General features: G+C 33.5%; 1 protein-coding gene across 1 annotated transcript; it reads left to right on the forward strand.

Moving 5' to 3' along the window:
* Positions 1-447: 447 nt before the first annotated feature.
* On the forward strand, positions 448-9,615 carry LOC142346308 (uncharacterized). The gene is made up of 2 exons (XM_075398836.1): positions 448-1,089; positions 9,326-9,615. The coding sequence occupies exons 1-2, from the start codon at positions 563-565 to the stop codon at positions 9,345-9,347; spliced, it is 549 nt and encodes a 182-aa protein (XP_075254951.1). The 5' UTR covers positions 448-562; the 3' UTR covers positions 9,348-9,615.
* Positions 9,616-10,461: the final 846 nt, after the last annotated feature.

The following is a 10,461-nucleotide window of genomic DNA, read 5'->3' on the forward strand; positions in this document are numbered from 1 at the left end:
CTCGAAATGAAATTAAATCTGGTCTTTTTAATGTCTTTGCGATACGACCCTCAATTAGCAGAGCATTTTATCCACTGTTTCAGGCTACTTGTTTTTTTTAGCATGACATAATATTGCTCGAGTGTTGTTTAAGTTTTAAGGTGCTTGCTTAAAAAATTTTGAATTGTTCGTCAGCTCGTTAAAAATTTAACTTTATTTTCACTTTGATCAGCCAGCTCGTCTGTGTTATAAAAACGCACTCCTCCGTACCGTGCGTTTTTCATTATCTTATCATTACGCATACCTCTACATCTGATCCACTTAGCCTGTTTATTTATCACCCTGTGTTGGAATTGGAAATAGGTCACCAACTTCAATCTGATGTTTGAATCTTATAACAATGGCCCCATTTCTAGTCAACAAACAATTTAACTACGTTTATTTATTTTGCTTACTTCTTGAAACTCGTGTCAACAGTCAACTACATGCAAGGGCTAAGTTGTTCAGTGATAACAGACTTAAGCAAAAATTCAATGGGTACAACATTAGTGTTCACCTGACCCGATCACGAAAACACTGTGGAATGTTATGCCACATAACTGCCAAGTGTCATTCGTATAATTTTTGCCAAGGAGGGCTGTGTGAGTTGAACTACGCAGCCGCCCGAGACGCGAACGATGATTCGTGGGAGTCCCAGGAGTGGTGTGAGTACTCGGGTTCCCCTGACAGCTGCATGCAACAGAACCCCAGGAACGAGATCTGCAGACGAATTGGTTGCACGGTTGATTCCGACGAGTATCGCTGGTCAAACTGGATGACAACGTTCGAAATTACCAACCAAACCCAGTTTCTGTGGAATCAGTCTAGAGTTCGAGATTGCGTTGACCGGACCAATGAAAAGGTCATGAAATCTAATTGTCATGGTTGTGACAGAATACAACCTGGAAGTGTTTTATGGGCAACTGAAAGACAAAATTGGACCGAGGCGTCAAATTATTGCAGGCAACAAGGCGGAAACCTTTTCGGACAATTTGGCCAAACTGCTCAAGCTCTGATGCAAACTTTGGTTCAAATGACAGAACCTCTTTTTGACTACAGTCACTACCACACGTACGTTTTCACTGGAGGTTACCAAAATGGAAACTCTTTAAATTGGAAATCACTGGACACTAACGAAGGAATCTGTTTCTTTTCACCAGATAACAGTTTTTTTTATTCAAGACCTTTCCCCCGTGGCTTTGATTTTTTTATGTTGGCTTTGTCTTCTGTGATCACGACTAAATTTCTTCTTCTTATAGCTATTTACGCAATAAAAATTATTTGAAAGGTTTAGAACAATGCACTCTTATAGTCTCTCGTGTGAAATCAAACGATTTTTTCTCGTGTGATGAAAAATCACGCAATTTTTCGTGTGAAAAATGCGTCTCGTGTGATTTCATACGAAAAAAAAATATTCTTCGTGTTATGAAAAACTACACGATTTTTCATGTGACTGAATGTATCAGGAAAAGAAGCAATTTTTATAGAAAATACAGATTTTTCCTCGTCCCAATTTCCGTAGAACAGAAGGCTGATCTAACAACGATAATTTCATGCTACATTGGGATTTTTTTAGTGATTAAAAGCACAGGTTATACTTTAAATTGAAAAAATGAACTAATTTTATCTCGCAAAAAAAAATTGCTTCCAACGCTGATTTTGAGTGACTGACAACTGCACTTTGTATAAAATATCATGTTTTAGCAACTTGATTGTTTGTTTGCCCAAAAAAGTCTCCATAGATGGAGAATATAAGAGAAGCTAAAAGACCGGGGATACTGTTTTGTGAGGTTTGTACAATTTTATCTTTGTTTTTGTCATTTAAAAAGAGAGTCTGGTAAGCTCAAAGGAACATACGTTAGTTGACTGGATTAGAAATTTATACCCTGGTTGATAAACACCCAAAAAGGACCCCATTAAAAAGGGTTTAAAAATTTTATGGATATTGTGTTCAAAGCAGATGTAGCACACTCAAGAGTTATAGGCTCAAAAGGCTTCTTCAATATTGCAACCTCTGTGGGGCTTTTACTGATCCCAATTTCTTTAGGAACACAAGACTGTTCTGTCAATTGTGTTTGCTTGCTATATTGGTCTTGTTTCAGTGAGAATATAGTTTTGTTCTCCATACCAGCGTTTTATTTCAGCATGTGGCCTGTATCAATTGCCTTAAAACATGGTTGATCCACTTCTTCTCTCAGTTTCTTCCCAATCAAGGCCCCATGTGCCCATTATGCCGGGAATTCGTTGATGAGCTGCTGTGTGACAAAGAATTTTTGTTATGCTCAATTTTTCTTGAATTTGTACCAAACTTCTGTATGAACAAGCAGCTGTCAATTTGCACCGATGGCAAAGATATTACTGATGCTGATACCTCACAAAACAGTTCGTAAGATTGCTCAAGTGGTGGTATCAAACTGTCAAATAATACCTTGAGCAAGTTGTCACAACTTTATGATTTTTGTGTATGTCACGTATCTGGGATCAAGGTCCTTTTTTCGGTTTAATTTTGTTGCTTTGTTTTCTTAGAGAAATAAAGATTTCTGGATCATTAATCATCTGCACTCCTGTAGGGTGCCAAATTTTGGATTTGAGGGCGATATGAATTTAAAAATAAGCCCAAAAACTAATTCGATTGGTCCGAAAAATCGTGTGTTTTCGCACGATTTTCCGGGTCAAAAGTGATCCACGAGAAATTGCCCAGTTACATGATAAATCTTGTATTTTTACACTAATTTCTTGGCCTTAATTTCATTGCTTATCGCGCGAGTCACACAGTTGTGTGAAAATAACCCGATTTTTTGTGTAAAAAATACGACTATTTGGCTTAAAACACACGAGTTTCTTGTGAGCAAGCATACGATAATTGGTGTTGAAAAAGATGAGAAATCATGTGAAATTTACTCGAATTATCGTGTATTTTCACGTGAGAATTTTTGTGCGGTGTTTAGGTGAATTATTGTTTTTTTACACAAAAAATCGGGTTTTTCTCGCACCATTTTTTGTATGAATTACACGATAAACCGTGTAATGAGATTAAAACGAGATTAACACGATAAAAGAGATTAAGACCGAGAGAATCGTGTAAAAATACACGATTTATCATGTAACAGGGCAATTTCTCGTGTGTCTCTTTTTTCCCTTACGACAATACACGATTTTTTGTCTGATTCACAAGAGAAAAATTAGAGCGTGTCTTTAAAATTCTTAGACGATAAAAAGTATTGATAATATCTTCCACAATAATTTTCTTCCTCTGCTATCTTATTCTAGAACCCGTTTACGATAAATTTTCTCCTTCTAGAACACTAGTCTAAGATCTGACAACGTAAATAGAGAGTGGAATAATCTCAAAAAATGTATCTTTGCAGGACTAACTTACGAGAATCAAGATAATACGAATCTTAAATGCTGGCAGTGTCAATTAAGAAACTGTTCTTATCAGATAGTCGTTCGTGCAAAATCTCAGAAGGAAAAATTGGAAAAAGTAAATATTGCGAGATCTTACACGACAGAAAAATGATCACATGTCTTAATAGGATCGAGACCAAATATTTAACTTATTGCGAATTTTTTAAAAAAAGAATTGCCATATACGTTTTTCTGACAAGAAATGATTTTATGAGTTTTTTTACATTTCTGTGATTAGAGTTGTAAGTTAATCATCCGACGCCTATGAAAATCTCCATAAAATCGCGCCTATCAAGATTCTTCCTGTGTGAAATATTTCGCCATAAAGACATTCATTAGGTTTTTATCACGGTTAAAAAGGAGAACAATTACTTACATTTAAACACAATGATGAGGTTTTAAAATTTTTAAAAGGTTTGCAAATTTTCACAGCCACTATTTGAAGCAAACGCTTGCAAGCATTCTGATGTCTGATATCAATTTAGTAAACCTCAAATAGGGGAGAATTGAAAGCGCGTAATTGTTGTTAGGTAGTAACAGGTTATTTTCGGTACTTAAGTGTCCTAATTTTGTTCTCAGATTGTGTTTTGTTACCTCCTAACTAGCAATCCCAATTAGCAGCAGTCTTGATTTCTCTGCTCTTAATGCAAGTAAACCCTTGATATATTAGCTTGGCTCCGCTAATATATTATCTCTGATATATTAGCTTCGTTGGTATCAAAGCAAAAACAATTTTGCAAATTCCGAGGTTTCGATTTAGGTTGAGTTTGAATGTTTATTTCAAGTTTTCTAAATTAAATATGGGGCCTGTAGGAAATTCGTAAGCAATAATTTCAAGCTAATCGGATTGAGACTTGGAAATGATTTTTGCTGATTGTATGATGACGCAATTGATTGGACATGTGCTAAAAAGATTATTGAAAACCAGCCAAATAGCCCTAAGGTTTCGTTAGTTTTTTTACCCACAATCAAAACCGTCCTATTACATGAACGGTGATTGTGCTCTACCTCAAAGTAGGGCAAAATACAGCATCATGAATGTGGTTATGGACCAGAGCACGGAGGATGGGCTGTCAAACCCTTAAACACTGCCCTTTGGAAGCACAAATGTAAAAGAATAGAATGAGGTTTGGACGGCAGTACTCTGAGTTATTTTTAATTTGTGGTTTGTTTCATTTGGACCCCTGTTCGCTTACCGCATGTTTTTCTGACAGTCAAAAGAAAATTTATAGAGGCCTGAAACAAAAATCTTCAAAAAAAACGATAAGAAATCCTGCATTAGGGTCGCATCTTGCTTCGTTCAATATTAGAATGGGGTTTTCCGTGGCTTTTTATCTCCGTGGTTTTTACCGTGGGGTTCAGTTGCTGGGGTTCAGTTGCTTTTTACCGTGCTGAGTTCGAAGAAAATCATAGTCGAAATAAAAATGAAAAAATCTTTTTTTTGTTTACATCAAAAATTTCACTTGAAAAGAAGTAAGTCGACAATTTTGTCACATAAAATGTTTCAATTGAAATATAATGTATTTTACTTGAACAACATTAAACATTTCTTTTATTGGGAGAGGAAGTATGCACTCAAATGTTCTTTGTTAGTCCAGTCAATTTTGGCCGATCGTTACAACCATCGTACAGAATTGCGAGTGGTATCATTATTAGAAATCTTTTCCATCATAGAATATGGTTTAAAGCGATTTTTCGGAAATACCAAGATTTTAAGCTTTATGAAGATGCGACCGAATTACGTTGCTTTTGTTCAATATCCCGTAATTTTTGTCCCAATTTTCGTGAATTTTTATAGAGTATTTTAAAATTGTTAACGATAATTTAAAAGTTTTTATCTTCAGAGATGAAAGAGTGGTACTGAATTATTCCATCCGCGCTGTTGGGCTGGACCTATATGTTAAATTTTTCAAAATTTGTTTTTTTCTCAAAAATGGGATTGAATACCATTTCTTAGCCCATTTTTCTTTAAGTAGTTTGCTAAAGAAGACACCTAAAAGCTTATGCGGAAGAAATCGAAAAGAGAACTAGTTGTTCTTCCGCTGCTCATAAGAGTCCTCTGGAATCCTAAGAACCATTATAATTTTGCCATTTTTGCAAATTAAAACGCCAAAAATTATACAAAACGCATTTTTTTCGAATACTGAAAAGTTTTGTATAAAGATTGACAAATTTTGCTACCATATGAATAATTAAGTGTTTTTAGACGCGCAGCACTATCAGGGCTGGTCTTGATCTCAACATGGATCCTTATAGTAAAAAAATACAACATTTCATTTGGGTGCTGTCTTTTGTAATAAAATTTTCTGCCTTTTGTAGATTTTTTATGTTATCTGCTGACAAGAAAACCAGAACAGGACACAATTAATTGCGGAAGCTTCTTACGAAAAATTGAGGCTCAACCAAAATAAATTATGGTCTCAGAGTTTAGCTCATGTTTTTTATGGCCTTGACTAAATGTTTTCATAAATTTTTTTGGTCTTATTATCTTTTGCTTTCATATGTAATACTTCGTAGTCCAATGATCTAGTCTCCCGAATCAATGAATCAGCTGACTTCTTTAGGAGTTATAATCAGCATAGGCCATTCTCTCATTTGTTATCTAAGGTCTCTTTCGACTTTGAATATATATATATATATATATATATATATATATATATATATTTATATATATATATATATATATATATATATATATATATATATGTATATGTATATATATATATATATATATATATATATATATATATCTATATATATATACAAATATATATATATATATATATATATATATATATATATATATATATATATTACAGGTAAATGTTACTGAGTTTTCAACTTTGGCACTTGTGTCCTATTTCTCTGAATGTCTGATATGTTCATAGTAACAACAGGCCAAAACCATTTCTTGTGTGTTATCAATTAGTATATATAACCATTTGTTGTATTTAATTATTGGTTTCTTTGTTTTGATACTACGATATACTGTAATTTTTGTGGGTTCAATTTGTTTTCATGTCAATTTGTCCTTTTATTGGCTGATTGGCTGGTCCAATTGAAGAAATGCTTAGTTGGCGATTTTCGCAGCATTAAAAAACTTGAAACTGAAGAAACTGAATTTGTTAATTGTTCTTTTTGAATAGTTTATTTTTTTACGGGCTGAGACACAATTCTCTCACAATGTTTTTCGGCCTCTTTTAAAAATTTGCCTGTGTTTGTCTTTCTTTTTGTTGTTATACAAAATATACCTGACACTTTTATATCAAAATTGCTTCCCCATGACGTATAGTTGAACATAGGTACCGATTTCAGTTTTTGGCTAATTCTTTTCATGTCTTTCAAAAGTGTTTTAAAAAATTGAAAATCTTTTTTAATGTCTTCTTTTTGCTTTCATTTTTGTCATTGTGTAATTCAACCTCAATAATAGGACGTTTTGTCTACTTTTGGTGATTCAAACATTAATTTCATTTATTATCTTTAAGATCGACATTATGAACATTATTATTATTTATATGTGTTGACTGATGACTTCAAACACTTAATTTTGTATCAAATTTTTGAGTTTTTGATACTGTTCAGTTTTTGGATTTCGTTTTGTCGTCGTTTTTGCATAGTCCTTTTATAAGAAACACCATTTGATAATTAGATGAGAAGCAATAGATGATTTACATTTCCTGTAGATAATTTCCTATAATTAATCATGAAGACTAAAAACTGTGACATGGCAAAGTTGTTTATGCCTTCTGCCTGTGTGTGTTGTCATTTTTCAGCCTTGAGACTTATTCTCATTATTAACATGCAATATTGGCTTCCTGAAGTGTTGCAAATTAATCTATACCTATTAGATGAAAACTTATGTCGGCTATGACTTTTGACAATATATGTTTCCAAAAGCTTAAAAAGGTTTTTCAGCTTCACCACTTTTTAATATCTCTTTGATCGGAATGTAATTTAGTCTCTCTGAAGACAGTTCACAACACGTTTCCGGAGAGTTATTATTTAAAATTTGAAACGGTTTTTGTTTCAACCGCTTGTTTACCGCTTTGATACTACAAGTTTTTGTTAATTTTTTTTGTGGTTTTTAGATATTTGTAGATGTCATAGAAACCTCCAGACGTATAAATGAACAATTTTGAAGATTTCAAATATAGCTAACTGTTTTGAGGACTTCAAAATTTAACTTTTTTAAAAAAACAAAAAGAAATTCTTTTCTCAGCTGTCTCCTTCTGTTCTCATTTTTCTCATCATGTAATTCAATCTCATTGGTAATAGGTCTCAGTTACTTTTATAGAAGCAAAGAATAGTTTTTCAGTTGGTCATATGTTTTGACAAATGACTTCGAACATTTAATTTTATCAATTGTCTATTTTTTGTACTTTCACACATTGAGGTTTCCTTGGTTGTCGTTTCTACTTATTCCGTTTATAAGGAAGACCCTTTGATGTTCAGATGAGAAACAAATGATTACTTACAGTTCGTGCAGTTAGCGTCTTATAGTTATTGTGCCTTCAATACCGCGGTGACATGAGTCTGTTTGTGAAGTTTTGGCTTCTACCTGTATTTGTTACTATTTTGTGCTGACTTACTCTCATCAATAACAGAAGCAATTAGCTTCCGGAACTGCAGCAAGTTAGTCCATCTGCTTTAGCTGAAATATTATGTCTGTTACGAGTTCCAAAAAAATTTGTTTTCAATAACTTATTTGGATTTTGGAGCTGAGATTTTTTTTAAATTATTTTTCGGTCGATTTTCAGTTTAGTCTCTGTAAAGACAGTTCAAAACCCGTTTGCTGTGTGCTACAGTTTGTTTTTCATACTGGATTTAGGTTCAGCCATTTGTTGCGCGGCCTTGTTACAACGAGCTTTCATAAATACTTCGTGGTTTTTTATGTTTGTTCATTTCATGCGAATTTTTTTTTTCAAAATTATTTTATAAATGGTAGGTTCCATTCGCTTTCCAAACAATGCGTTTTTGATTGTATTGATTGTTATTAGTGAAAAACTTATGTTTTTAACGACTTCACATCCATTTTCTCGCAATTTTAACTGAACATTTTAGTTTTGACGGTATGGTCCTTTTTTTGTTGTCGTTTGATGTACACTGAATAAAGACATGTCTCAATTGCTTCCTATGGAGATATAAATAAATTTTTTATTGATTCCAGTTATTTTTAATGACCTTTTTCACTCCGAAATTATTTGTTTTCAAAAAAGGAACTGTCTTGAATTTCACTCCTTTGTGCTCTTTTTTGTCGACCTGTTAACCAGTCGAATTGAGAACAGATCCCATATCTTTTCTATTGAAGTAAAGGTTAATTTGTTTTTGTTTAGATTTTATCTGATTCGAGTTTCCATTAGTGGTTTTTTGAGCGATATGTATGCTTTTGAAGGTTTTGTATCTCTTCCTCATTTGGTCATGAGCTCCCAGGTTCCTCATCTGGATGAGCACCCAGGTCTAGACTCCCAATTATGAAAAGACAATGCTCGACCAAAATGTGCTAAGAGAAGACCATACTCTACTCATTTGAGCTATGAAAAGACTTTAGCTGGACTTTAAGACATGCTGGACTTCAGCTCGACTCAATTTTTTCATAAGGATTTTTGCTGGACCCAAAATTTATCAACAGTGTCGGAAAATTATGTGCGAACGCACGATACTGAACCCCCTTGTTTTTGTAAAATATCGATTTATTGCATGAAACTTGTCCGTTCTTATAAAGAAAACATCTATCGTCTCCTCGATATCATGCAAGAAACACATTAGCAAACTAATGGCTGATTATGCACTGATTGTGATTTCTATATCCTAATGGTAGAGCAGGCATTGTAATTATACAAAATAGTAGTAGTAATTATACAAAATATAGATCAATTATGGACGTCCATATTCTGCACAGAATAGAAAAGAAACAGCTTTGAATGAAGAAGTGCCGTACAGTGACATACTCTGGCAATCTGGTCTACCAAACAAAGGAAACGGAAATTATATGATCTCAATGAGCCCACATCAATACAAACTAAACCCAAATCGATTTATGCACGATGGGATGTTTTACGAAGTTAGAGAATTTGTTTGTTCATTTCGGAATTAGCCCATCGCAAAAATGAAGCTGAATGATCTAATTGGGATAATTGTGAATATATCTGATATTTCAATATAAAAGCATCTAAGAAATTCAATTTTGTTCCCGTGTAACTTTTCATGCAACTTTCTTTGATTCATACCTTGTCATATATGATTCTTAGTTAAAATACTACTCAGATATGATTTGTATGATTTCATTTGTATGAAAATATGCAGAAATAAGGTATGACCTTCTGGAAATCATAAAGGAATTATACGAAAAATTTGTACGCCGAGAAATTGTTCTGCCTTCCTTTTTGGTATAAAGTCTCCTGAAAATCATTTAAGAACATATAAGACAAACAAAAAATTGACTGGTGTAACGAATTCCGGTATAATATAATTTCGTCTGGGTGCGCTAAAACAACAATGTCTTGAATACTTATTTAGGAATTGATTTTGAAGTTGAATTCAAAAAAATGATTTGAATATTTCTCAGAAATGAGTTTATAGGTATAAACTGGCTGGAGAGAATAACAGAACTTCAGAGATTTAGATCCACTTACTTTTTAGAGCCAAATTTTGCGTATCGACGAAAATTGAAACGTGAATGGATGGAAGAAAGATGTAATAACCCTTTCAATCATTTCAGGATCGTATATATGACTTTTTTAAAAATCAAAAAAGGATCATATTTTGTTTCTTCGTAATCGTACAAGGCTGATATGCGATAAGAGGAACTCTTTGTACTGAAAAATGTGTAAAGACAGTAAGATTTCGTATAAGATCTTTGCTTGAAATCAAAGAAGAGGCAAACCGGTATTTTCTGGACACAATTCTTACTCAGACGATTCATCAGACTCTACCGAGAAAATGGTCATACCAGAACGGTGTTGTGATACCTCAAATGTTTGTTTCATGTTTTGGCGTAACATATATGTTTTTTCCATGACCTTAGAAAGCGCATGT

The sequence above is a fragment of the Convolutriloba macropyga genome, chromosome 9 (genome assembly GCF_964194025.1).
Source record: "Convolutriloba macropyga chromosome 9, txConMacr16.3, whole genome shotgun sequence".
In the NCBI taxonomy this organism is placed as follows: Eukaryota; Metazoa; Xenacoelomorpha; order Acoela; family Convolutidae; genus Convolutriloba; species Convolutriloba macropyga.